The 26,290-nt window shown below is 46.4% G+C and overlaps 12 protein-coding genes across 12 annotated transcripts; 8 read left to right on the top strand and 4 right to left on the bottom strand.

Annotated features, from left to right (window-relative positions):
* Nucleotides 1-334: 334 nt before the first annotated feature.
* I302_100854 (uncharacterized protein) lies at nucleotides 335-4,543 on the bottom strand (the record flags this gene model as incomplete). Its single annotated transcript, XM_019190863.1, has 4 exons — nucleotides 335-403; nucleotides 479-685; nucleotides 802-993; nucleotides 1,073-4,543. The coding sequence occupies 4 exons, from the start codon at nucleotides 4,541-4,543 to the stop codon at nucleotides 335-337; spliced, it is 3,939 nt and encodes a 1,312-aa protein (XP_019047611.1).
* Nucleotides 4,544-5,203: 660 nt separating this feature from the next.
* On the top strand, nucleotides 5,204-6,640 carry I302_100853 (uncharacterized protein; the record flags this gene model as incomplete). Its single annotated transcript, XM_019190862.1, has 9 exons — nucleotides 5,204-5,340; nucleotides 5,407-5,500; nucleotides 5,575-5,591; nucleotides 5,654-5,744; nucleotides 5,819-5,850; nucleotides 5,908-6,052; nucleotides 6,135-6,176; nucleotides 6,246-6,294; nucleotides 6,441-6,640. The coding sequence occupies 9 exons, from the start codon at nucleotides 5,204-5,206 to the stop codon at nucleotides 6,638-6,640; spliced, it is 807 nt and encodes a 268-aa protein (XP_019047610.1).
* Nucleotides 6,641-6,930: 290 nt separating this feature from the next.
* On the bottom strand, nucleotides 6,931-8,682 carry I302_100852 (uncharacterized protein; the record flags this gene model as incomplete). Its single annotated transcript, XM_019190861.1, has 5 exons — nucleotides 6,931-7,003; nucleotides 7,133-7,284; nucleotides 7,445-8,011; nucleotides 8,173-8,322; nucleotides 8,431-8,682. The coding sequence occupies 5 exons, from the start codon at nucleotides 8,680-8,682 to the stop codon at nucleotides 6,931-6,933; spliced, it is 1,194 nt and encodes a 397-aa protein (XP_019047609.1).
* A 451-nt stretch (nucleotides 8,683-9,133) lies between these two features.
* I302_100851 (uncharacterized protein) lies at nucleotides 9,134-9,842 on the top strand (the record flags this gene model as incomplete). Its single annotated transcript, XM_019190860.1, has 3 exons — nucleotides 9,134-9,233; nucleotides 9,446-9,538; nucleotides 9,781-9,842. The coding sequence occupies 3 exons, from the start codon at nucleotides 9,134-9,136 to the stop codon at nucleotides 9,840-9,842; spliced, it is 255 nt and encodes an 84-aa protein (XP_019047608.1).
* A 429-nt stretch (nucleotides 9,843-10,271) lies between these two features.
* Nucleotides 10,272-10,730, top strand: I302_100850 (uncharacterized protein; the record flags this gene model as incomplete). The annotated part of the gene is made up of 1 exon (XM_019190859.1): nucleotides 10,272-10,730. One exon carries the CDS (start codon nucleotides 10,272-10,274, stop codon nucleotides 10,728-10,730), a length of 459 nt encoding a protein of 152 aa, XP_019047607.1.
* Nucleotides 10,731-11,771: 1,041 nt separating this feature from the next.
* I302_100849 (uncharacterized protein) lies at nucleotides 11,772-12,607 on the top strand (the record flags this gene model as incomplete). Its single annotated transcript, XM_019190858.1, has 3 exons — nucleotides 11,772-12,215; nucleotides 12,275-12,539; nucleotides 12,600-12,607. The coding sequence occupies 3 exons, from the start codon at nucleotides 11,772-11,774 to the stop codon at nucleotides 12,605-12,607; spliced, it is 717 nt and encodes a 238-aa protein (XP_019047606.1).
* A 1,377-nt stretch (nucleotides 12,608-13,984) lies between these two features.
* I302_100848 (uncharacterized protein) lies at nucleotides 13,985-14,620 on the top strand (the record flags this gene model as incomplete). The annotated part of the gene is made up of 3 exons (XM_019190857.1): nucleotides 13,985-14,146; nucleotides 14,204-14,326; nucleotides 14,408-14,620. The coding sequence occupies 3 exons, from the start codon at nucleotides 13,985-13,987 to the stop codon at nucleotides 14,618-14,620; spliced, it is 498 nt and encodes a 165-aa protein (XP_019047605.1).
* A 1,239-nt stretch (nucleotides 14,621-15,859) lies between these two features.
* On the top strand, nucleotides 15,860-17,154 carry I302_100847 (uncharacterized protein; the record flags this gene model as incomplete). The annotated part of the gene is made up of 6 exons (XM_019190856.1): nucleotides 15,860-15,968; nucleotides 16,050-16,140; nucleotides 16,265-16,356; nucleotides 16,456-16,525; nucleotides 16,585-16,630; nucleotides 16,786-17,154. 6 exons carry the CDS (start codon nucleotides 15,860-15,862, stop codon nucleotides 17,152-17,154), a joined length of 777 nt encoding a protein of 258 aa, XP_019047604.1.
* A 322-nt stretch (nucleotides 17,155-17,476) lies between these two features.
* On the bottom strand, nucleotides 17,477-18,442 carry I302_100846 (cyanate hydratase; the record flags this gene model as incomplete). The annotated part of the gene is made up of 5 exons (XM_019190855.1): nucleotides 17,477-17,515; nucleotides 17,645-17,715; nucleotides 17,795-17,822; nucleotides 17,912-17,986; nucleotides 18,104-18,442. The coding sequence occupies 5 exons, from the start codon at nucleotides 18,440-18,442 to the stop codon at nucleotides 17,477-17,479; spliced, it is 552 nt and encodes a 183-aa protein (XP_019047603.1).
* Nucleotides 18,443-19,106: 664 nt separating this feature from the next.
* I302_100845 (uncharacterized protein) lies at nucleotides 19,107-21,418 on the top strand (the record flags this gene model as incomplete). Its single annotated transcript, XM_019190854.1, has 9 exons — nucleotides 19,107-19,266; nucleotides 19,352-19,476; nucleotides 19,607-19,717; nucleotides 19,810-20,003; nucleotides 20,098-20,677; nucleotides 20,831-20,896; nucleotides 20,955-21,004; nucleotides 21,079-21,173; nucleotides 21,243-21,418. The coding sequence occupies 9 exons, from the start codon at nucleotides 19,107-19,109 to the stop codon at nucleotides 21,416-21,418; spliced, it is 1,557 nt and encodes a 518-aa protein (XP_019047602.1).
* Nucleotides 21,419-21,974: 556 nt separating this feature from the next.
* On the top strand, nucleotides 21,975-25,278 carry I302_100844 (uncharacterized protein; the record flags this gene model as incomplete). Its single annotated transcript, XM_019190853.1, has 6 exons — nucleotides 21,975-23,121; nucleotides 23,271-23,464; nucleotides 23,579-23,670; nucleotides 23,740-23,827; nucleotides 23,910-24,053; nucleotides 24,217-25,278. 6 exons carry the CDS (start codon nucleotides 21,975-21,977, stop codon nucleotides 25,276-25,278), a joined length of 2,727 nt encoding a protein of 908 aa, XP_019047601.1.
* A 579-nt stretch (nucleotides 25,279-25,857) lies between these two features.
* I302_100843 (uncharacterized protein) lies at nucleotides 25,858-26,200 on the bottom strand (the record flags this gene model as incomplete). The annotated part of the gene is made up of 2 exons (XM_019190852.1): nucleotides 25,858-25,941; nucleotides 26,021-26,200. 2 exons carry the CDS (start codon nucleotides 26,198-26,200, stop codon nucleotides 25,858-25,860), a joined length of 264 nt encoding a protein of 87 aa, XP_019047600.1.
* Between the last annotated feature and the right edge of the window lie 90 nt (nucleotides 26,201-26,290).

Below are 26,290 nucleotides of genomic sequence, written 5' to 3'. Positions count from 1 at the left end.
GTAAATTATATGACATAAATATTCATAACATATCATCAATCACCTATGCACAGACACAAGTAGCTAAATCAAGCAGAATACAACTACATATAGGGTAATGGACCAATGCGAGGTATATACAATGCGACAAATTACTGATATAGACCTTAATGTGATGGAGAATCAAAACTGAGAGGAGAGAGAGAGAGATGTTGCCGAGTGCGAAGAGGGAAATGAAAGAAGAATGATAAGGGAGATGATCCCGATGACACGGATATGGAATCTACTGTATAGGAGGAAGGAGGAAGAAAGAAATATCGACAAAATCGAAAATAACCTCAACCAAAACCCTATACTATTTCTTCCTATCCTTCTCCGGAACCAGCTCAACATCAAGAGAAGCAGGTAAAGCCGCTCCCATGATCTAACGTCACGCACAAGAAATCAGCTGTGATCTTACTTGAATTGAACGAGGGTAATTCAGCTAAATTAGACTCACCAAACACTGCTTGAGCCAATGTACATTACATAACCTGTCTTCCTCTTGGCTCAACCATTTCGGTAATGGCTTTTCCTTATATTCCCTATCTTCGAATAGGATATAATCCCACTTGGGATCTTGAATAGCGGGTTCGCTAGATTTCAGATTTGCGATGGGGTGGATCTCCTCAACTCCCATTGAGTAGGCACAGACTGGGATGAGTCTCTGTATACCAAGCGTCAAGTCAGCACATCACCTCGATCATATCATGTGAGTAAGTGTGAATAAATGGTGATCATGAGTTGTAGGGTACAGATACAGACTCAGCCGAGCCAGCTCACCTTGAGATAATCGTTCTTTGCTGAAGGCAAAACAAATAACACTTTCTTCCCTTTCAACGGTCCTCTAATCGGTCCACCCGTGTGGACATCCCACCCATCCTCTCCCCAATTCGTATCGACCACCTGAGACATATAATGTTCCGTGTAATTTGAGAAACCCGGGGAAATGAGATAAGATCTCCAATCGACTGTCTGCAAACGTATCAGGTCAGCTTCTGCCCAGGACGCGAGGAGGTGGGGACAGTAATTGACGACAATACCCCAAACTCACCTCATCATTGTTCATCACATCATCGATAAACAGCGCACTCAACACCGGTATACCTCTAGCCAGCGCGACCATGACTTTCGGCGTGATGATCGTATATTCCTTCCCCTCTCCCAGCAGAATGACAAATGGAGTTCCAGCCAGATTCCTGGAAAACCCACATTCACCAGGCGAGGACCTGTCGAACAACTCTTCCCACGTCGCAGCGATCCTGCCACCAGCCGATCGAATGGAGCTGGTCAATTCAGCTTGCTCGTCCGGAAATCCTCTCGTAATCAGAAAGAGCATTCCTTTGAGTTTGTCTGAGGTTACTCTAGTAGGAGACGCTGACCTTCGTGATACTGCTGGTGATCCATCACCGAATCCATTGGCTCGTTTGACAGGTGATCGAGGTACAGAAGTCCTTCTTGAGGGTCCTGCAATCCTATCTGCTGCTGGTCCAAACACCCCATTTATTCGTTTTTTCGGATCTTCAAACAATCTATCGCCAAAAAAAGCACGAATGACTCTGTTGCTGATACCAAACAAGTTCAGTCCTACTCTTCCTAGCTTCTCTCCATCTAGTGAACAACACTTAACCCCTTCGACATTCCCATCCCAGTCTTCATCTACCTGAAATTTAGCTGGGAATTCGCTGTCGGTACAAGCTTCTAGGTGATCGCCCTTCTTCAAAACCAATTTACGCATCTGATCAGGCTTGATATGATCCCTCTTCTCTCCATCTTCGAAGTTCACTTTGTACCCTTTTCCGGTCCATGTGGCTTTACCAGCATAGTATCGTTGGTAGAAAGCGGCTAAGACTGGTACACTTGTTGGAGTTGATGAAGCAGTAGGTACCGATGTGTTTGAGACGGAAGGTGAAAGTCGAGCGACTTGAGCATTCGTTTTTGCCTTCTTAGTGGTTGGGGGTCTGCTCGAAGTTGAGCTGTTAGGAGCAGAGATCTTCTCCTTGCCTTTACCCTTCTCCAACTTTAGCTTGATTTTAGGCACGAAACTCGGTTGGTACGTGTTATCTTCCAGGTCTTCAGCTGCAGAAGAGCTACTCTCGCCGTCAGACGATAATGAGCTGGAGCGTACAGTTGGATTTCTCTTTCGTTTCGAAGATAATATCACGTCGGTACCGGGTGAAGCGGCATGTCTAGAGGATGGAGTTGATACTGCATATGATTTTTTCTGTTTCTTGTTCGCGGGCGCCGGCTGATACGTGTGATCATCCTCACCAATTGGAGTGTCGCCACTACTATCTGTATCGGAACCGTCAGCCGTTCCGACGGGAGGAGTAGATGAGATCCTTTTCCTCTTATTGCGACTGGTGTACTGTTTTGGGGACGTCTTGATAGGTCGGACCGGAGGCAAGCATGGACTGCTCCTTTGTGTGGGACTGTTTTTCTGCGTTTCTTCCAATACGGTTGGTAAAGCGGGAGGATCAGTATGTCGAGTAGCTGCAAGTGACGGAGAAGAAGGTGAAGGAGCCGGTCTGAAGGGTGACGATGGATCTTCAGGTGGTGTTGTGAGGTCGCCGTCCATTCGAAGAGGAGGACTGCTCACTGTTTGGTCTTTGAGTGGGTTCTCATTCGCGGACCTACCTCGTGAAGAGCTGGATTCCTTCTCCAAGCTATCTTTGAACGTTTCTTGTAGAACAGCCGGTTCGGAGCTTGTTCGATGATGTTGAGCTTGCCCAAAGGGTGATGAGCTGGGTGGAGCAAGAGCAAGCTCCGAACGATTTGGTTTCGATTGAAGTGCATTGGAATTTGTGGGTAATTCAGTAGCCGGGAGATTAGGGGGTCCAACGAATTTGAAGGGAGCGATGTATGAGCCGTCATCGACTCTTGAGCGTCGCACAAGTTGGCGATGAGTTGGGACGCTGATCTTGGAGGCGGTAGAACTGTTCGAGGCAGCTCGAGACAGATTCGGACGAGGAGGGGAAGGAGACTTGGGAGGTTCATCGTTATCGGTGTTATCGCCATTGGCTTCTTCTGGCTCGTTTGGCTGCGTCTCGTCGGGCTGAGTAGGTTCGTATGCTGCTTCTTGGATTGGCTCCTCGTGAGGTGACGGGAATAGCGGGGAACTGGGGTGTCGCATAACCTGAGTAGCCGCGAAAGGAGGGAGCGAATGTTGAGATTCGGGGACATCAGCCACTTCTTCGCCTGACTCCGAAAAGAGCTGTGAGTCGTTCGCTCTTTGAGAGGGCAGTGACTCGGAATCGCCGAGCGCACCGAATCGAGACTGGTTGCCGTTGTGTTGTGGGTTGGACGGCGGGGATGGAGAACCCGCTTGAGCTTCTGCTTCGGCATGTGGTCGGAGTGATATTGCCGGAGGTGAGACATCGAGGTTGACTCCCACAAGATCATCACCTGTGCGTTCTATAGGATCGTCCCAATTGAGACTATCCTCATCGGCTTCTTCTTCATCATCAAGATCTTTGTCGGTATCACCATCGTTGTCCCCAGCAGCGATAGAGCGTTTTGGAGGACGATGTTCCACTTCTTCTTCCTCTTCCGTAGGTATAGCTGATAGCACCTTTGAGTGGTCTCGGCTATAAGGTACTTCCAAATTCCTACTCTGGTTCCTACTCATAATCCCATTGAATTGACTCAGAGGATCTTTGGGTTTCCTAGGGACCAGGTCCTTCGCGAATAGGGATTCTTCACTTTCCTGAGATTCTTGGTGGTTTCTCCTGGAAGATCGGGAAAGCTTGGATCCAAAGTGCTTGATAGGTGAAGTAGTAACAGCTCGCGATGATCTAGACCTCTCGCTGTTCGGTGAACTCATCGTATGATGGAGCTTCGTAGGTGAAAAAGAAGTGATGCTTTTCAGCTGACGGGATGAATTAACCACCTGTGGTATGGTAGGTGGTTGAGGAAGATTGCGAGGATGAGAAGGAGGAGTAGAAGGAGGTTGCGATTGTTCTGGAGTTTGTACATGGGGAGTCTGAGTGTCTACTTCTGTCTCCTCTAGACCACCCGCGATTTCGTTGAATGCTGATTCTTCGAGTTCATCTACATCGACGGTTGGTCCCGGTGAGCTGGGTTGAATAGGTGCACGAGGAGCAGGTGAAGGAGATTTGGTCTTCCATCTTGGTAAAGGACTACGGTTTTCGGGTGAAGTGATGACCCCATCTTCTGACTTTTCCCTCGTCCCACCTATCCCCTCTTGGTGCCCATCCGGCTTTGCAGCTTCAGCTTCAGCTTCGACCTTTTGATTATGTTGGATCTGCGATTGAGTCCATCCCAAACCACTGTCCCCAGTCTCCTCGACAGAACTACCAGATACGCCTGCCCCATTGGAAAGGCTGGTCTCGGGTGCGATAGAGTCCTCAAGCGGATCTGATTGGCCAGCTGGTGTAGGAAGAGGGGTGACAGGTGAGGATGGAAGTACCTCGATGGAGGGTTGTTGGGTGGAGTCTTGGGTTTGTGATTGTGATTCGGGTGGCATGGGTGATCTTGATAATTGTACGGGCCTAGGTCGCCTCATACTGAATTCTAGAATCAGTAAAAAGTATACGGAGGGGGCTTTATGATCAAAAGGGGAAGGAAAAGATGACTTACCCTAATGGGCGAGATGTCATGAGTCTGGCATTAGGAGGAAGATGGGAAGGAAAGAATGAGTTTCACTTGAGAAGAGATTGGTTGGTAGAGAAAAGTCGAGGAGTCGAGGACGTGTACTGCTCTGTGTCGTCTACAATTTTCCCACTGGTGTCTGTCTCCCTTATGTGAAGGAGTTGAGAGTGAGTTGAGCTGACGAGAGAAGATGAGAATCACAGATGAATCACAATTCATCGTTCGAGTTGAGTGGACCTCTCTTTATCTCAATCTGGACCTCACCGGATCACCTTTCACCGGCGGATGTCACCGCTCGTGGGAGTAACAGGTAGCGGATCTGAATATATCAAACACCACGAGGGTTGAGCGTAGTGACGTGGACTTGACACCCTATTTTCGTTTACGTAAACCTGGCTGTCAACCACGCGACGGTCTTTGACGATCCAAACAACAACAACGCTCATGTCAGTTCAAGTCAAGATCGTCTTCCTTTCTTTCTTTGCTTCTGTAATTTGGTCCACTACTGTCTCGTCCTTCCACTTCATAAAGCCAGACCCATATCTTGTCCGCTTTGTCCGCTTTCCACAGAACAATGCCAATTGCTGTACCAGTCGGTTCTCCCAAGATCGATAAAATGGATTCCCTCCCAATCACCAAAGTCAATAACCAGGTCGAAGAGACAAGCAAAGTGTTAGGAGCAGGTGGGAAAGAGCTACCTGCGCCTTACAAGTGAGCTAAGCATCTCTCTGAGAAATTCATCTCAAGGGAATAAGCTAACCTGAGCATCGTCAATAGGTCAACGGGCAATGAAGCTTTAGATACACTCGCATTCCTTCACTTGTTGGAACAGCTAAAGGTGCAGAAACGATCAGGATGGATACGAGAGGGGGTGAGCTGATCTTGACCTGCCCAAATCAATGAGTCGAAAGATTTCAGCTGATGGTGTGTTTCATACGTCTATAGGTCAAAGAAGCTGAAAGGTCGGTTGTTTTGATCGTCACGCAGCAAAGAACCGACCGAAGCTGATGGTATGTGTTTGTAGTATATCAGACCACATGTGCAGGATGGCCTTAATGGCTATGATGATACCGCAAGATCCCAGTAGACCATTGGATATACCACGATGTGTGATGGTGAGTGTCATACTCTTGTTTAGCTGCCGACGGCGTGTTCGCAGTGCGGGATCATAGCTAATATCATTATGCAGATGGCCTTGGTGCATGATCTGGCGGAAGCTCAGTAAGCTTACTTGTCCGAGAGTCGGAATGATGAGCTTACAGCTAATACGCTAAGTAGCGTCGGCGATATAACACCCGTAGAAGGTGTCCCAGCCCACGTCAAACATCAATTGGAAGAACAAGCGATGGACTCATTCCTGAATGAGATGCTAGGTGGGGAAGGGAATAAAGATGCCAGAGAGAGATTTAGGTCGCTATGGGATGTAAGTACGATTAGCTACCTCATTCCGGAAGTCTTTATCAACACTCATTCCGACGGTAGCTAAATACCTCGCTATCTATTAGGAATACGAAGCTAGAGAAACACCCGAATCGAAATTGGTTAAAGTGAGTGGTCAGACTTCAGCCGGCTCAGGTGTGATCCTCTCGCATGAGCTGATATAAGGAAATAAATAGGACTTGGATAGGGTGGAACTTGCATTACAAGCTGTAGAGTATGAGCGAAGTGAGTACACAGTCCACACACATGGAAGCTACCTCTATTCTTCTCTTTGATCATTTTTTCTCGTCTTCCTGAATACCGTCCATTCGCGTCACCCGGATCATATGAGATCTCATTTCGTTGCAATACTGACGTACCTTCACGTATAGGCCAGGACATCCGTACCCTCTCACCCTTCTTCGTAGGCTCCATACCCAATCTCGAGCACCCCGTCGTTCAGAAATGGGCAGAGACGTTGATGGAAGAGCGTCGTCAACTGTGGGCATCGAGAGGTAGAGAGCAAGAAGAGCAGGACGGATTGGGCGGTGCGAAAGTTGGGGATAAGACCAAGAAGGTTAATGGAGTATAGTATCGCACCATTTTCAGAGGTGTTCGAGGGGTCCATAACGGAGGAGTACTATATGGTTGAGAGGGGTTTTGTTGATTGATATCTGTATGTATAATAGAGCATTTTCCTTTTTCTTTCTTTAACCAGGCCATTCATGCATCATATACCCGTCACTCTGTTTTGTGAAAGATACCAAGCGAACGATCAGATAAATATGACAGATGCATAGGTATACAAAATTCCTTTGACAAACAATGTATTACACATGTGTCATGGATGATAACGATATACAAGAAACCGAAAGTAGGGGTCTAGAAATACAGCCTTTGAGCGACAGATTGAGAGGTCTCCTGAGGACAGTAAGGACATTTGACCGTCCTGCGGCTGTGTCAAGACATACCGTGTCAGCCAGCTTCACGACAAGAGGATTTATCGGAGGAGTCATTTGAGGTGTTAAGAGGATATATCGATTGCAGATAAGCAAATTGAAGAAGAGAGAGAACTTTGACTTACCCGCCTTTCAGTAACCTGTTGAAACTCTCCTCAGCAATCACATGACCGCACGTCAACATCTTTGGTGGATTCGTATCTGTAGCCTGCTCTTTCGATACGGGACAAACGAATACCGAGTGATATCGACGTGATGGTGGGAGGGGGACTTCCATCTGTATAATCCACACCGAGTAATCAGCATCATGTCTAATCTACACTTATATGTATATTGTGAGATTTCATTGAAAACGCCAATGTCAAATCTCTCTCAAATGGTCCCAAGCTCATATGACCTTCCGCAAGTGAGTTCCCAAAAGTCAAAGTTACACTCACAGGCAACTCATCCCATTTCCTAACATTCCCAAGATGTTCACCCATGACCCTCCTAGCTTTCTCAATCCTATCCAACGTCCCACCTCTACTCCCCAATTCCACCGTAACTTCCAGTGGATCCTCCTTGCTCCACTGATACCTTCTACAAAATTCCTCTTGAAACATCTTCTGTAATTCTTCCGATTCCCCTTCTTCATCTCCTTCTCCTTCTTTGCCAAATCCATTCTCCCTCCCACCATTGAATTTACCGTTAGTTGGTATCTTGGTAAGAGGAGATTGATACAGACAAGACGTAATTAGTTTGAGGACTGGTTGATTAGGCAGATAACCCATCATATTCGCTTTGGCATATTCTATAGCCTCTCTTTGCGATTTGATAGATCGAAATACGGTACGATGGAGGTGATAGGGCAGCGAAGACGGATGAGGCGGGGATGATAGGAAGGAGGAGTTCTCGGTACACCACTGAAGGGCTGGTTGGAGGTTGGAAGAACGGATGGAGTGGAGGATATATTGTAGTTGGGTGGAGAGGTCGCGTTTGGAGGGAGAGTAGGATAGGGATGTCTCCTGTGATGGTAATAGAATCAGTATAAGTAGCTTGTATGTAATGTAAGGGATGTAATCTTGATCCTTGGCCAAGGAGGTATTTTATCTAACCCTGATGATCTTGGATAGAGCGTGGGGGGGGGCTGCCTAAGAGAAGGACGAAAATGCATAGCACGACTCACATCCTCCATAGCTTCCACAGCTTCCCATATACCTCTCCTCCCTAGCGACTCCAATATAGCCTTATCTAACGCTTCTGCAGCTTCCGGTTCAGCGAAAAGCGGTGGATCAGCGTATGCATCGCTTATAGCGCCTAGGTTCGGTGGGAAGGCCTATTTTGACTAGTCAGCTAATCAAGTGATTACTTCGGAATAATCATTCTGGGCAAGGAACATCCCCTTCTCCTTATATCGAGTCACAATGTCAGCCCCATCACACACCTTGTCAACCTCCTTGCCCACACCCCCCAAAGCACCATACCACCCTTTCAAACCCTTTTCCACCTCCTTCTTACAATTCTTCACATTCTTCTGCAATTCGGTGATCACGACCCTCGGATCTTCGCCCGCGAGTATACGTGATTTGGCATTTGTAAAGTGGGTATCTATCAGAGCGTTGAGAGGACCAGAGGATGAGGTTGAGGTGGATGATGACAGGGATTCGAGGGCTGATAGGGCTGATGAGATGTCCATTGTGTGTTTGGGATGTAGCTGGATGTAAGGGGTGGAGAAGTGACTTGATATAGTTGATGTAGCTTATAGTCGTATAGGAAGAGGACAGTGATGGGATGAACGAAGGATGTATGCTTTGTGATCAGAAGAGCATCCTCAGTTGTCCGGTCTAGAGGAACGACTGATACGCGGTGACGTGCGATAAGGGGGTTGAGTGGTATGACGTGGCATTGTTTACTCCAGCTTATCATCCAATCATAACCGTGCCTCGCCTCTGAAATCTTGAAAGATCAAAGATGTGTCCAAGATGTCAAAACATCAACTCAACTCGACAACGCTTCTTCGATAATCAAATACAAATATAAGACATCTCATCAGACCAGCTCTCAACTACAAAAACAACCAGCTTCTCCCCCACCTCAACCCCTGATCACACTCTTATCGCCTGGAAGGTCACTCTCAAAACTTAAAGATGTCACAACAAGCCGATCGATACTCCCAGCAGAACCCTAATCCCATGCCTGCGAGGAATATACCTAAACCACCCGAGACTATCGAATATATCTGCGGAGGTGAGTAAACTTGTCAATGTGTAGAGATATCTCAAAGATGGAAGATTGTCAACGGGTCCATGGAGAGCTGGGACAATCCTGGCTTAGGAGGATTACAGAGTTCTTCCCATTCCTATCTTGCTTAGTCATTGGTGGGGTGCTTGGAGGCTAAGCGGTAGATCTACTCATATGAATAGTAGATTTCAGATACTGACTAGTATACCTCGTCATAGACTGCGGTGCCAAGACAGCTATGAAGACATCGGAACTCATCAGATGTAGGGAATGTGGACATCGAGTGATGTACAAGCCTCGAACGACGAGAAGTGAGTTTGATCTCAGTCAATCACGACTACCTCTCGTTCCGCAATGATCACTCACTCAGGCAATCTGCCTTTATGACACTTCTTCGTCCGTCTCGCCTTCGTTTCTGTCTTCTATCGTTATATGACATTACATTTTCCTATGGAATTCGTTGCTGACTTGTTGACCTTCGCAGTTGTAAGTCGCCCAGAACACAATCACCAAGCTTCCTTGACATTCTTACTGACCTTTTTCTCGATCGTAGGTCCAATTCGAAGCTCGTTAAAGCAAGTCATCAGCCTGATTAGGCAATTTGGGGAGGTGTAAGGGGTTTGGGTGGGGAGGTCATATATCATTATCATTTTTCGGTTCTCCTGTCTGTTCCATGTATATGTACTCATATTCATCACCCTTATCAACTCACGAGCTGTACCACCTAACCTGACAGCCATGAATATGTCAGAATAGAGAACGAACTCGAGATACTATACTCATAATATCCTCGAAGATCTATTACTATTGATCGGGATCAGAAGATTGCCTGAAGCTTGGTTATCAGAAATGGCGATCCGTGCTTTTGTGTAAAATTCACTATTCATCATCCTCTTTTGCCATCTTGCAATATCATTTAATCCTACCACATATCATCTCCCCACTTCAGGTGACACCTTGAAAGTGTTTGATCCTCAAACCAAACTCGCTGATCTTGACTCTTCCTCGGGTGAACACTTGGACTTCGTTACATATCTGACCGTAATGACGATTGAAATCCCTCTTCCACCATCAACCGTCCTCAATCCAGCTACCAAACGAACCCACCCATCATCCTCATCCGAAGACCCCCAAAAGTCCATCACATCCAAGCAGACTGCTATGAAAGCACCTACTAATCCAGATCAACACCATCCCCAAAAGAAACCCCAACGAACCATATCCAAGTTCAAATCCAGTACAACATCCAGTACAACCCCTCAGCAAATCCACGATGGCAAAACGAGACGCCCTTCGACGACAAAAGTATACTCGATCGAAGAGCTCAATAGATGTCTGCAAAAGGCTCAAGATAGACTGACGCTCACTTGGGCACAAAATCAGAAAGAAAGTAGAAATCTTAGGCTGGCGGAGGAGAACGATTCGATACGGATTGAATATATTAGGGAGAAGATCTGTAATCACAAGTTGAAAAAGGAGAAGGAGGGGTTTGGAGAGGGATAATAAGCTTTTGAAGGAGGATTTGAGGGGTGTGAGAAGTAGTTTGCAGGAGGAGGATAAGGTTAGGAAGGAGCATGCAGAGGAGATTCGCAAGAGGGATGTAAGTTAACGTATTGGTCTTGCTGTGGTATTGCTGTGATAGCTTACAGTGTGTCGTGCCTTCAAAACGAGTAGGAGAAGATCCATGGGCTCGAGAGACAGCACGAAGAAGATAGGAAATGGATAGCGGATCATCGGAGAGTGTCACATGCACGGTTCAATACTATCAAGTCGCTGGAGAAGCAGTTAAAATCAAAAGATGAGGAACTTGGAAAATTGCGGGAAGTCATTGAGGAGAAGGGTAGACTTGAGAACGAGCTGAGAGGGAAGATTAACAGGTTTGAAGGTAAGTTGAGGGAAATGTTGGAGGATAGAGGTAAGTGAATGAGAGATGGCGGAGTAGGGGCGGGACGAATTTCCTTACTGATTCATTGGTCTTCTACAGATAAGTGACTGGACACAAGTGTAATGTGTTTTTCCATCGGAGAGCTCAAATCGAGGCATTTGATCTAGCTTAGCGAAGTGGAATGGGTGTATCATGATGTAATGAATCTTGGGGTTGTTGATCGCGCTTGTATATTCCGTCGAACGAAATATGTACAGCACATCGACAGATGAGTTCAGATGTTCAGCACAATCGTTACGGCCCTTATTGGGTAAACCAAATCATTTGTGACACCCTTGATGCGTCCTTTGCGCAGGTGTGTGGCGGCACTTTCGCAGAGTAAAGATGCAGTAAACGAATTGCCAGTCACCGCACGGATCATCGGTTCATTTGGTGGTGTCAGTACATACGAGCACTTGTGTTGAATGCGCTGAATCCAGTCATCCTGGTTCCAATTCTATTCCGCTTCCTTTTATCTTTTCATCTGTTCAATATCCAATCGTTCTTGTATCTCTCTTTATCCATGAATCCCTCCAAATCTATTGAGGACTAAGGTCATTCTGCTCTATCCAGCTCATCTCCAATATTCATACCTTGCCTCGCAGGCGGCACTCAAATTGATGGACTTCCAGCCCTCCCCAATGGTCTGCGGCGGCGCAGAATACAGAAGAAAACGAGATTACTCTCGCACTTCCTCGTCTTTTTCCAGCTCGACCGAAGACGACCTTACCCCTTCAGTGCCTAACAAGCGAGTCCGACGTAGATCCGAACATCTTTCCACACAGGAGAACCTCCTCACCGTCACTGCCGACTTGGAAATGGCCAAAGATGATCTAGTCAAGGCCCAAGCACGGACCGATATGAGGATCGAAGAGATGCGTCTTGCGAGGATGGAGGAGGAGAGGCAGGAGATGAAGTGCGAGATGTTACGTGAGAGAGGGAATAGGATGAAGGTGGATCTGAAGAATGAGGAACTGGAGGGGAAGGTGAGGGGGTTGGAGAGTGATTTGGACGGGACGATGAAGGAGGTTGGGAGGTTGAAGGAGACGGTGATCAAGATTGAGGTAAGTTTAGCTTTGCTAGCATGATAGTGGGAGGACTGTATGCTAAGGGAAGTGTGCAGAACGATAACCTTCAACTTCACGCGGAGGTCAACATGCTCAAGGTGAACCATCAACGATCGATCGATAATTTCAGATCACTCCAGCGACAGGAGATTGCTCAGCTCAAGGCTGATCATGCCACAGCGATCTCTGAGAAGGACAAGCAGATTGACGGACTAAACTCTTCAATCCATGAGTGTAGGGAAAATGAGGTCGAACTGAAGGACCGAAATGCCAGATTGAAAGATTGGATCCAGCTCGTCAATTCTGGTTCGGCTGAAATACGTGAGTACCACCAGCTCTTTCGGCGTACGTACGCTGATCAATCGATCGTCGGTATTCTAGTCAAATGAAACACGAGTTGATCTACCCCGACCTTTTTCGGACTTTCACTATTTCTTTTTTTTCCTTGAACGTAGAATTATGTAGCTGTTGTAGCGAAACCCCAAAAAGCGATACATCTCATGGCAAAATCATCTCTTCATTTTTCCTTTTCTCAATTCTCCTTTTCTTCCACGGACTTGTATATATGTAATGTCGTGGGGCGTGAAGTCTGACATCCTCCAGATGGAGCGGAAACGTCGTCCAAGCGATGAAAACGTAGCTGTTCGCCACTGAAGAATTAGATCTGGTACTCCTCTATTGACCAATCTGCAACATTGTTCGCGGGGATACGCTCGAAGAAACCTTCTTTTTAATTAATTTGGACATGTCTCACCCGTCACACCAGACATGTACAGTCAAGGGTTTTGTCCGAGCTGGAAAACGACTCATAAGCGGCCCGTCACAATCAACCTGACGTTTACTGTACTCGCAGATCATGGTGTATACCCTGAGGGAGCATAAGTGTGGCTTCGCCGGATTGGCGATCCCCCCAAAATTCTGCGCTAGCGCTTGGTATCGTACTCGAACTCAATGCCAGTTGAACCTAAATGACCGCGAGAAGCGTACTGTACGTTGTGTAAGAGGTCTGTCTGGTCAGCGATGGCAGTGGCTGAATCGCAGTTGAGGAATCGTGATCCTGTACAGTAGATGCGAAGCAGGTTGAATGACTGAAAGAAACTATGAAGGAAACGAAATGCGAAGACTCCTCCACAAAATGCAAGCGACGGGGAATGACATTGAAGCTGGAGATTGACCTTGTCGTGTGCATGATCTCCCGTGAAGACGAATTGGATCAATTTGGAAGCTATGGACACGCCTTGTACTGATGGTACTTGGTATGCGGCGAACGTCCTTTTAGCAATCCTTGAGTGATGGAGGAATCCCACACACCTGAGATATGTACCTTTTTTCGCCCAATTTTGGTCCCTAGTGATAGTGGAGCAAGACTTTGAGAAAGGCCCATATGTCATGCACTGTACATGTGCCCATGATCTATTGGATCACTATGATGAGGAACGTTCTACTGAATCTTGTCGGTCGAAAAGTGATACTTCAAAGGACCCTCAGAGGTCTGTGCGTAGATTGGAGGGATGGTCAACCGGAAATACAGTACTTTCCTTCTTCCTCAATAGATCGCAACACTACAAATAACCCCCAGCATTCGATCTCCTCTTCTTTCTTTTTCTTTCTTTTTCTTTCTTTTTCTTTCTTTTTCTTTCTTTTTCTTTCTTTTTCTTTCTTTTTCTTTCCCTCTTTCTTTCTTTTCATTCAACAACGTATTAACAACCGATCTTACCGTCTCCACTATCAATTACTTCCGAGCTTCTTCTCGTATCATCACCATCATGTCCCACCATCCTTCTGCCTCTGCCACGGACGATCTCCCATCGACCGCCAAATCGTCACCTTCCGAAGACTACATCATGATCCCCTCAAGAGAAGTAGAAGCTGCGGAAGAAGAGCTCAGACTCCTACACCTCTCCTCTGAAAAGAAAAGGAAGGTCGCCGTAATCGCGCTCAAGGATTAATACGATGAGGAGTCGAAATATTCGGTGGCTCGCGAGAAAGTGGATAAGATAAGAATCGAGGAAAACGAGGCATTGAGAAAGGAATTAAAGGAACTGGAGGGTAAGAGGGATGTGAAGAAGAGGAACGAAGAGCTTGAAAAGAGGTGTGGAGAGCTTGAGGTGAGTTATGCGTCTTACCTAACGCTGTATGATATAGGTGTATTCGTATCTGATCTTGTTTCTGGTTTCGTTCTTTGTCAGGAGTACAAAGTTGAATCCGAGAAGGAACAGTCAAGGATTGATGGAGTTCACGAGAAGGAGAAGGAAGATCGTCGAATGATCATCAAAGCGCAAGACTGGAGGCTTAAAGAACTCAATGCATTGGTTCAATCGAAGAATCGAAAGATTGAAGAATTAGGGGGAGAGATCAGGAAGTTGAAGAAGAACGTTGAAGGAGCCTATAGCAGACTCTGAATAACAGTTGTCTGTGAGTCAGCGTTCTTCGGTCAAACATCTTTGTTCAGCTTATTCACATGGTTGACTATACTGTTTATCAGGAAGGAACGTGTCTAGGCCCTGTTCAAACCATGTTGAAAGTGCCCAAGGCATAATCTAAGGAGAAGGAAGAAGGGATGATTGCTTCGCCTCGTTATGCGCTCTAGACTGATCTCGAGTATTGGTTCTGTCAGTGATAAGTACCAAGGTGACGATACAGCTACCTACGATAGGACTGTGTACATTAACTACCGGCTGCGAGGCTGAGTAATTTGGGGAAATCTATCAAGACATCTGTTATATCATGTATCATAATGGTCAGGTGGATTAGATAATGAACATGGGCTCAACGTAAGAGAGTATGCAGATACGTCTGATAACGTGCTATGAGTAAGTGGATGCAGTATCTGCAGTACATACTCGTATCGAGATCTTCTCTCGGATACAACTTGCGAAATAACTTCGGGAAGATAAAACATGACTAAACAAAACGTGGCGTTCTTATCCCTTTTATGGTAAGTTTTAGCGTCATCATCCTTCCTTGGTCATGGTGCCTTGAAATTAATTTATCAGTCAGTATTCGAGTAGTGCTTGTCTTGGCGTTGGTGCTTGGTCTTGGTTATCTGTGTGAGAGAAAAGCTGTACTCGTACTCGTACCTCAGAGGTAAAGATCTCAGATAACCACCTGACTTGACCTGAGAAAGACTGTTGACACAGCTTGCTTGTTCGGATGAAACGAGATCCCTCACGTTCATTCATTCAGCCACACCATAAGAGGGAAGAGAGAGAGAGAGGGAGAGAGAGGAAGAGGAATTTCGGAGGATGAAGCTAATCATGACAAAGTTGTACGAACATAACAACGGAACGGCCGAAAGAGATGGAATTGATTGATCACGTTTCAAAGGATGGTAAGATGGTGAGATGGTCCGAGCTGGGCTGTGCTAACTCATTTGAGTATATAAAAGAACAAAAGGACACGAGAGAGGGGAAAAGGAAAGGGGGAAAGGAAAGGGGAAAAGGAGAAATTGATTATAACGACCAAACAATCTATCAATCAATCAATTCAACATTACTCACTCTCACAACGTTTTCCTTTTCCTCTTAACATCATACCAAAGCCCATCATCAATCGACTCGACTCGATAGTCTACTTGAACTCTCTGGCAACCACCCCATCATCTGCTATACAACTTTAATAGCAGCATCGGCAACACCACCATGTCATTCTTACCCCTCCTGACTACCTCCCTCAAGGGATTCGCAGCATTCTGGTCATTGATCCTCTTCGCTGTATCAGCTTCCTTCATCTCAAAGTCAAACTCGTATTGTGAGTTCCTCTCACTCTCACCTTCTCCTCATGTACCACTAGGATATTCGAGCTGACAATGCTATATGCGCGAACGGTCAGTCGGCTCGGGTCCAGTCAACGCATCAAACTTCGCAGCTGGGAATGCGTTGATTGCTGGTGGTTTGTTGTTCTTGATTTACCTATGTGTCGCGTGAGTGGTTATCCCTTCCTTCATCCTGTAAAAGACTCACATTCTGGTGATGATTGTCCCCGTGTCGACGATGGGCATGATTACAATGACTCACCGCAATACTGACTTGAACATTCTCTCACAGACTATTCTTCATCTTCCGTATCCCCGACCATATTCTGATCTCAGTAATGGTCGATACTATCATGCTCGGGATCTTCTTCATCTACTTCCTCGGTGAGTGACTTGCTTTTTTCGCGCAGCGCACTTCAATGTGTTGTCATCTGCTCTTGGCATCCTGACGAAAGCTGATGTTATCTGGAATTCCCCCCTTAGCCTCCACCGCCGCTCTCTCTACCGAAGCTTCCTTCTTCTCTAGATGGGATGATAGCGATACTTGGGCTGCGTGTGTTTGCTTATCCCAAACAACACAGGGTTATATGCTGACGTGTGAGGTCGAAATAGTCTTGGTAATGCTGTTGTAGGTTTGGGTTGGGTAATGACTTTCCTTGTGAGTTTAACCCTCCAAGGACAACTCCTCACCTCCGTACCCTCTTTTCCCCCGTTTCCCATATCCCTCCCTCGCTCTTCACCTACGACTCCATCCCCGCGACTCAAAGTTCATACTAGCTTATACTCGTCCTAACTCTTCCTCGCCTGCTTCAGGTCCTCGGCATCCTCCTCCTAGAAGTCATCATCACCCTCAAACACCACGGCGGCACCTACCCGGTCTGGCGAACGCCATTCAACCAGCTCGTGTCCTACGGTGCCCCCGGATCATCCACCAACGCCGGCGCAGGAGTCTCATCAGGTGTACCCATGACTTCTACCGGAACAACCAACCAACATACCTATCAATCAAACGCTCAACAGGCTTATGCCGCTCCTCCCCCTGCTACGCAAGCTACAGGTGAGCCTGAATCAGAACCTCATCATATCATTACTCCCTTTGCGCATCAAGGTGAACAAAGACAGCAAGTTAATGAGAAGTTGTCGCCTTATCAAGGTCAACTTCCTCCTGGTGCGGCGGCCTGAGCGAGTCAAGTCAAGTCAATATTAGTATTTCAAGGTTAAGTACGTTTTAAGGTTTACGAGGACTATGGACTGGTTTCTCGGGTCTCTGGAAGATAGGCGTAGAAGAAGGGGGACTGCGATTTGCTATTGATAGGGAAATTGGAAGAAGGTGGTATAACATATTATATAATGCTTATAGATCTGGTTATTTATGCAGAATGGTTTATTATGCTCACGTTCAGACTACCATCTCATTCATACTTTCCAATTCGTACAACTAACCATATTTATATTTACTTTATTTCAACATTACTGGATATTGCGATCTCTCGTGTAAAGCCATTTATCCCTTCCAAGCTTCGGGATCGGAGTAGGAGAGGAACTAACCAAGAAAATGTGTCAGGACTACAATGTCATGAATGGAAGACATCGAGACGACTGAAAAGGATGAGACGGGTGAAATGGATGAGATCGCCGAGGTGGATGAGAGGGATGAGAGGGATCAACTTACTTTCCCGTCCATGGTGATCACCACTCTATCACCTTTGGGGTCTTTCTTCCTTTCCACGGAAGTTCTGAAGTCTGTTGGCGGGAATATATTGTGTCAGCTCGATCACACAATGAGACAAGGAGATAACTGAGTTTGATGATGCTGGCTCACCGATAGCAGACATGATACCGTCTCCGAACTGGTTTTTGGGTATCATCAGCTGAATTGTATGCTTCAAGTAGGACACCGGGATGATGGAAAGAGAATGAGTTGGATGTTGTCACGTACCTTCTCTTGGATAATGGCTTTGTAAGAGTATCCGTAGACTAGGAGAACCTCGTATAACCTGTAGAGTACTGGGTCCTATTCACGCGTACCAGTGTCAGCCCCAACCTTTGATATAGGATACAAATGATATCTCTATATTATCGCATACTGGAAGTGTGATTGATTGATCATATGAGTATCGACCCGACCCACCTTCGGAGGCATCTCCAAACCCTTCTCTCTGTCCACCATCCCTTTAACACCAAAACTACTCTCCCCACCGCCAATCAACCCATTGATGAGCTTCTGTTTGGTAAGCTTAGCAGTGTTAGGCGCGAGGTAATCCTCATTGTATTTGTCGACGAACGAGTCCTCGCCTAAGACTTCGTAGATCTTCTGGGCGGTGGTCTCGTCGGTGACTGCCTGACCGTAGAAGAGGGAGGCGAGCCATACTTCTGGTTTATCGATTTTGGTGGCTATCTCTGCGAAGGTCAGACCTGAGAGGGTTTTTGCTAGGAGGAGGGCACTGCAGTGAGGTGGGAGGTTGTGCATTGTTGGATGTATTACCAATTGTTGTGGGTGTGACGAGATGGAAGAAGGATGAGGAGTAATTGTGTATCGGTGTGTCTTTATATAGTGCGATGTGGACTACTCTGTTATCTCTGTGATGGACCGGTGTTCTGGTACGATACGAAGCGATAAGCTCTGAGATGAACCCATATGGGCGATGACTCATCTGAACCAATGACAAGCTAAGGTACCTCTACCTCTCACCTCTCACCCCTCTTATCAGTTGATCAACTACCAGTACTAGGTGGATGTACGTTACGCCAAGGGGTGCTAGGTGATCGACCTCCACTCTTCATTCGCCGGCAGGTTTGAACTAGCACTTCGGCATCGTACTTATCTATTCCAGCGTAAATGGGGGGAGTAGATAGATACAAGGCGTTTGTTGACAATCACAATTACTGTAATCAGAGTATGGACGTGTAACTTTAGTGATGAGCTGGAACTTCGACATTGACTTTGTTGCTGGCATCCATTCAGCTCGATTGTTATAGCTATCTGATCATCATACACACCTACTCTCAACTCAGCTGGACTGCTTATCTTCTCAACCACATCCCAGCATAGTCGTCACCTCAGCATACATACTTAGATCACCTCAACACCCCGACGCATTCGATCCATCTACTCGTAATTCTTTAACCCCGCCATGCGAGTCACATCCTACCTCGCACTCCCCGTCCTCCTCCTCGCCAGCTCAGCACTGGCTGAATCATCCCGAAGTGCAACTCAGATATCTCAAGACGCAGGTAGACTGCTGGCTGCTGGATCGTATATAGAAGCTGCCAGAGCGTATGGTGAAGCCATAGGTGGGTAACTGCACTCCTAATCATAATCTTGACATCGTGGATGGAGCAGAGCAATCAGCTTATAATGATGCTATCATGAATCTAGAGCTCGACCCAACAAGTTATGTGAATTACTATAAACGGGCTACTGCGTATTTGTCCGCTGGTAGACATGGTGCAGCATTGGATGATTTCGATCAGATACTGAAGATTAACCCTTCGTTTGCTCAGGTGAGTTAATTTCACATTTATGGCGAGCTTTGGACGATTGAGCACTGCATCGCTATACCATAACATCCATCGTCCTGATATTGGTACTTCAAACGCTGACCATTGATTGATTGATTGACTCAACTTACAGGCGCACTTGCAGAAAGCAAAGATCCTAGCTAAAGAGGGAGAGTTCGAAAAGGCTCAGACCGAGCTGAAAGCTTACGGGAAGAGTAAATCGGATGCTGAGTCTGAGGAATTGGTAAGTCATCTACTATCTCGCTCCATCACCATCTGCCATACTGGATGATACATGAAATAGCAACCGGACAACTGATCTCATTCACATTCCAGGCCCACTCCGTCACTCTCGCCGCTGGAGCTAGCAAATCCGCTCATAAAGCTAGAAAGAACAAAGAATGGCATGTATGTGTCGATCACGCTACGAAGGCGTTGGAGGTCGGACCTAATTCTGGGGAGTTGAGGGAATTGAGAGTAGAATGTGCGACTGAGCTGGGTGATGTCCAGGCTGTGTATGGTGATTTGAGGTGGGTTGGACGATTTTTTGTCATCCTATATATTCAAGGACTATCCAACGTGAAGGTTTTTATGACCTAACGGCGTGGTTTGATTGATCTCTAGTCGATTGGCATCCCTCAACCCATCATCTACCTTGTATCCCCTGAAATTAACCTACATATCCTATTTCCTACTGAAATCCGACTCAGCTATAACCCACATCAAGCAATGCCTGCACTACGACCCAGATTCCAAATCGTGCAAAAAGCTACACCGACTCATCAGAACCTTCGACAAAGATCTTGCGAAAATACGGAACTTCGTAGAAGGCAACGTCTTCAGATCGGCCATTAAGATCTTCGAGGGTGAATCCGGTCTACTAGAACGATTCGAAAATGCACTAGAAGCGGCTATCCAACCTGATGAGAATGGTGTGGTATATTTGGATGAGAAGTTTAATCTTAAGAGTAGTTCTGAGACGAGATTGGAGTTGTATTCGTTGGCTTGTAAGGCTTTTATGGGGACGGGGGATCTATCGAATAAGAAGAGATATAGATGGTGTGAGATTGCACTGGAGTTGGATGAGAATGATACGGAGGGATTGATCGCTAAGGGGGAGAGGTTGATGAAGGATGAGAATTATGAGGAGGCGGTGAGGGTGTTGGAGCGGGTGTTTGAAAATACGGGTAGGAATAGGCAGGATGTGAGTGCACTTTTCGTGCATTTCAGACTGGCGAACAAGGCACCATGGAACCACATGACCCTTGTATTTGCCTTTCACAACGCTCCATCACTTATTTGAACTGATTGGACCCGAGTCTGAACTCCTAGCTGATGTCGGCTGTGTGCTTCGTAGATTTTGAATAGGGTACAAAAAGCCCAGCGACTCTTGAAACAATCTAGACAGAAAGATTACTACAAGGTGAGCTAAGGTTTATCGGATTTTGGATTTCAGATCACAGCTGACTTTGTCTTTGTAGGTTCTCGGAGTACCTCGAGACGCAGATGAACGAACAATCAAGAAGGCATTGTGAGTTGATTGATCTTCAGGGAAGTCAAGATAGGAGCCGTCAACTGACAATTCTCATACGTACACGTGAACAGCCGAAAAGCAGCCAAAGTCGCTCATCCTGATGTTGGTGGCTCAGAAGAAAAGATGGCAGCGTTGAATGAGGCGTATGAGGTGTTATCAGATCCAGGTCAGTTCAATAATAAACGTCCAAATACCCAATCGTAAGCTGAAGCTGACATGTGGTTTTATGGTGCAGAGCTCAAAGCGCGGTATGATAATGGAGATGATCCCAATGATCCGCATCAGGGTGCAGGTCATAATCCCTTCGCCCACCACGGAGGGGGTATGCCATTCCAATTCTTCCAGCAGGGTGGGTTCCCTGGTGGTGGGTTCCAAGGTGGTCAGAAGATGCATTTCCAATGGGCTGGTTAGGGATCAATGTATCTATAGAGTATTGTCGAGGGATGCGTGGAGTGATATCCATCTATGTATCCATATCCATACCTGTTTGATGTTTGTTGCCACGGACAGCATGTGGCATTGAGTGCAAAGTGTGTTTACGCTTCCCGTCAATTCGTCCGCGTCTTTAAATGAACCTATCTGCGTTGTGTCTGAATCTTTCTTCTACTGATGTATCCTGTCTTTCATCTCATATTCACCATCACTCTGAACAAACCATCCATATCCATCACCTTTTCTCAATAGAACTTGGACCTTGCAACTCACTCTTCCCATCCATACGATCCATTCACTCATCGAGACGCGTCGGAACAAAACTCAGTCTTCAACTCATAAACAAATCAAAGATCAATCACTCAATATTACCCCCGACCAAAAGACGCGTTCATTTTGTATTTGATTCTACTCAAACATCCAACACGTACATACATATACACACCCATCGACCCCAGACCATCGAAGTGTACCCTACACAAACCACATTGCAATCCTCTTGAGATCTTGCATAGACCGATCGGACAGGGGCAGGATGGCACCTGTCAAACCCCTTGATCAAAAGAAGAAAAGGACATTCTTCAAATCCAAGATCGACATCGCGCTGCCTAGTATTGCCGCCGCGGTAGACAGTGGTAGTAAGAAGAAGAAGAGAAGTACTGTCGCTGTGGTTGGAGCACCTATACCTAATCCTTCGAAGAAGACTAGATCGACCGGAGATAAACCAACGAAGGATGTGGTGATTCAGAGTGAGGGTGAGAAGCAGAAGAAGAAGGATATGGTGTATAAGAAAGTGAAAGTGTACACGTCTAGAAGCAAGAATAAGGCTCAGGCGATTGTGCAGAGGAGTACAAGGACGAGGAGTGTTGAAAAGTCTAAAGCTAGTGCGGTTGGGAGACCACCTAAGACTGCTCGTATTGCGGTATCTACGAAGAGTGCGAAGGTCCTGGAAGACGATACGAGTAGGATGAAGTACAAGGAGAAAGATAAGGAGAATGGGGTTTTAGTACAAGCAAAGACAGTGAAGACTATACCTGGTACTAAGACGAAGTCAAGGGTGGTGGTCAGAACAACTAGAAGTAAGGCCACACCGGCAGTTCAGAAGAAAGCAATCACCAAGACCAAGACAATTGCAACTGCTGCTACTTCCAGAATGATCAAGTCGACTAGAGATATACTGTCCAAACGAATATTATCTCAATACAAGACCATACCCACATCTTCTAAGAGGACATCGATATCGAAGTCAAACTTACATGAAGAAACGGCAATACCTCTAGAAACCACCAACAAGGAGAAGAAGGATACCAGTTCTGGTAAACCACTCAAAAAGGAATACATGACAGCAGGGTTCTACTGCCAGAACTCCCATCCACCCGTATCAAAGCAACTACACAATAGTATACTTGCCACGCGCAAGGCTGAAAACAAGATTTTGAAAATGAAGAAACCGGTCATGCAACGCAGTACTAGGAATGCCGACCATTTAGCCAAGACCAAAGCCCCTGTCGTACCAGTACAAGAGACGATATCTTTCCCTCCACTACCTTACGATCACGGGTACGAGCTCTTCTTCAATACGGAGCATGAGTTCGTACTGCCGTATAATATCATGAAGGATAAGTTGGATGGGAAGTTGGATGGGAGGAAGAAACCTATGCCTTTTTCGAAAATTACGAGGAGTGAGTGTGGCCTTTACGGTTACCTCTTTCAACGTCTTGCTCTTATCGTAACTCCTCGCCCTTGTATGACAGCTATGTTTCGCGTTAGAGAGATACCTGTCATCGTTGACGATAAGGACACAACGCTAACTTCCCTGGTTCTTACTTAGATATCTACCCAGAGCGACAAAAGTACCAAACGGACTTTACCGCGATATGCAGATGTTCGCCCGAGTCCAAGTGCGCAGATCAATGTATAAATAGGTTGATGAGTTATCTGTGTGGGAAAGATTGTCCGGCTGGAGATGAGTGCACGAACAAGACTTTGCGGAAGAGGGTGGGAGCGAGTTACAAGGTCGTTCATGTGAGTTCGGTTTCGGTTTTGGGTGGACTTGCTTCTGAGCGGTCTGGGTCATAAGATCGTATTGACAGAGTTTTTGGAACGACCCGAGCTGAATATTCGTTGCTGATCACGTAGACCGGCTCAAGAGGGTTTGGGATCGTCCTTACTCAAGATGTCAAAGAAGGGGATTTCGTCATGGATTATAGAGGAGAGGTTATCACGATGGAGTGAGTAGCTCCACTCTTAAGTCTCAAGCATCCTAAAATTCCGACTGATGCCAATTTGTCTTTGCTCAGCATATTCATGGATCGTATCCAAGATGAATATAAGGGTACCAAGAACTTCTACGCGTTGGCATACGACCAGGATGAAGTCATCGATGCGGTGAGCTTCCCTTTCCACCTTTTCTTTTGAACCCGATGGAAGGTTAAAAGCTTTTATGGCTGATACTCTTGCTTGCTATCAGGGGATGAAAGGGAACGACGCTAGATTTATCAATCATGGTTGTGCGCCAAACCTCGAGGTGAAGAAGTTCCAGATGGCTGGGGATGGGCTGGAAGAGTACGAGGTGGGAATGTGGGCTATTAAGGATATCAAGGCTGGTGAGGAGGTGAGTTGGGCTTATACTTTATCACCGTTCATCCCGCCCTGCATCAAGAGGAGGACGGTAGACTTTCCCCGCAACAAGATGTATCTTGGGCCTAACGCCCTACCCCTTTCATGACTTTTCGTGTTATGACAACTCGCTAATCACATCAATACACTTGACATAGCTCTTCTACGACTACAACTTCGATGCCTTCGGTGTTGCCGCCCAATCCGACGAACTGCGTACGAAATGCTTCTGCGGTGCTCCCAACTGTATTGGTTTCCTAGGTAGGAAAGCAGGCGAAAAGACCGCAAAAGGTCTAGCAGCGGAACTAGCCATCAAAGCGAAAACCCTAAGTGCGAGTGGCAACGCAAAGAAAACATTGAAGAAGATTATGAGAAAATCGCTCCCAGTTGGCAATAGTGGTGCTCTTCAGCGCGGTACTTCGGTATTGGGTTTACTGGAAAGAACACCGTCTATCGTATCTGATTCCGAACGTAACTCGACAGGATCAAGTACGAACCTCAAGACTCCCTCGGAGAGCTCTGTCGGATTGATAAATGAAATTATCATTCCTCCTGTGTCGGCTACTTCTTCTGCTGAGGGTGTCTTGAAGGACTTAGATAAGACATCCAAGAAGAATAAGAGGAAGAGTGAAGTACTGGCGTCGGGTAGTGTACCTGTACTTGAAGCAAAGAAACGAAGTAGAAAGTCTGAACCTGCTCCTGCTCTTGTACCCCTTGTCATCGAGGCTGAGGCTGAGGTTGGATTGAAGAGGAAGAGGGGTAGACCTAGAAAATCCGAACCGCTATCCAACCCTCTGACGACATCGACCCCTCTCCGAACGTTACCAGCACCGGAGTCAAGAATCAAAGCCAAAAAAGCTAGAAAATCCGAACCAGTGCCAGCGCCAGTCCCGTCCCCTCCAACCAAACATACCAACCCTACTTTGAAGAAAAATGCAACGCCCACACCCAAACGGAAAGCTAGGAAATCTGAATCGGTCCTTTCTTCTCAAATTGACAATCAATTGTTTACTCTTGAGACAGAACCCAAGATGAACCCTCGGATAAGTATGGACGAAGTGCGCGAAGCCGCGCGAATCAAGAAAGCTGAAGTTGTCAGAGCAAGGAGAGGGGCACCGAAGGGATGGGTCTTGCTGCCTCTGGGCGCTGTACCGACCAGGCAGGAGAGGGTCGTTGAAGGGGGGAGAAGACCGCCTAGGGATAGGTCGAGTTTGGGATAGAGGGGAGGATGTCAGGCAATGATGCTTGGTACGAAAATCTGGGTTTGGAAAGGAGGGAGGAGGGAAGAAAGGGAGGGAGGGATGGAGGCGATGCAGTAGACGGATATTGAACTTCGGGTTTTGGGGTTTTGATTGTGGTTTTGGGTTTCGTATATGCAAGTTTATTATAGATCATTTGATATTGGTTATATGACTGAAAATGTTTGTAGGATGTGATATAGTTGATATACTACCGTACGATATGATATGCCATGCTATGTTATGTTATGTGATATACTTTTGACGATTTGTCGCTATGCTTGAGGTTCATAGCAGTTTGAGTGAATTGAGCGGCGAAACAACTTGCATTGCGTGAATTTGGCAAAGATCCAACACAAGTTGTTTATTGCAATTTGGTACTCTATGCAAAGCCAGGCGAGACTCTCTCTCTCTTTTGTACGGCTCGAATAAGGCATGAGAGATGAATATTGAAGTATGATTCATGCTGTGTATAGCATACTCTACCAGAACCCACGGTCCCAGTCTCACACACCAGAGTGGCGGATCCCCACGGCTATTGCCCAACCTCCATCATGCCAATCAACTCTTCCTCCCCTTCTCCTTCGTAGTTCTATTCCGTCTCGGAGGCAACACAACAGGTTCCCTATAATAACAAAACTCGGGCTACCCCCACAGTCCAAAACGCAAACACCCATCAGCAACCAACCATGAAGCAGGATCAGGAGGGAATCGGAGAACTCACCGGAATCTCATCCAACTCGCCATACCCGTATTTCCTATTCAGCCAAAACATGATCGACCAAAGTACGTGCATCCCCACTTTCCCGTAGAGTGGCCAGGGAGCGAAGATTGTGTAGAATAAGTAGGGGGTGATTAGTGTCCAGAGGAGGCATTCGAAGTTCTCGAAGTGGGTTGGATACATCGTGGTGTGGTGAGGGTTAACTTATTTTGATGTTGGTGAGATTGGTTTGGGTATTAAGAGATTGTTCTGGTATGAGTGGTTTTTGAATGT

The sequence above is a fragment of the Kwoniella bestiolae genome, chromosome 1 (genome assembly GCF_000512585.2).
Source record: "Kwoniella bestiolae CBS 10118 chromosome 1, complete sequence".
Lineage (NCBI taxonomy): Eukaryota > Fungi > Basidiomycota > Tremellomycetes > Tremellales > Cryptococcaceae > Kwoniella > Kwoniella bestiolae.
This window is presented reverse-complemented; position numbering and strand designations above follow the sequence as displayed.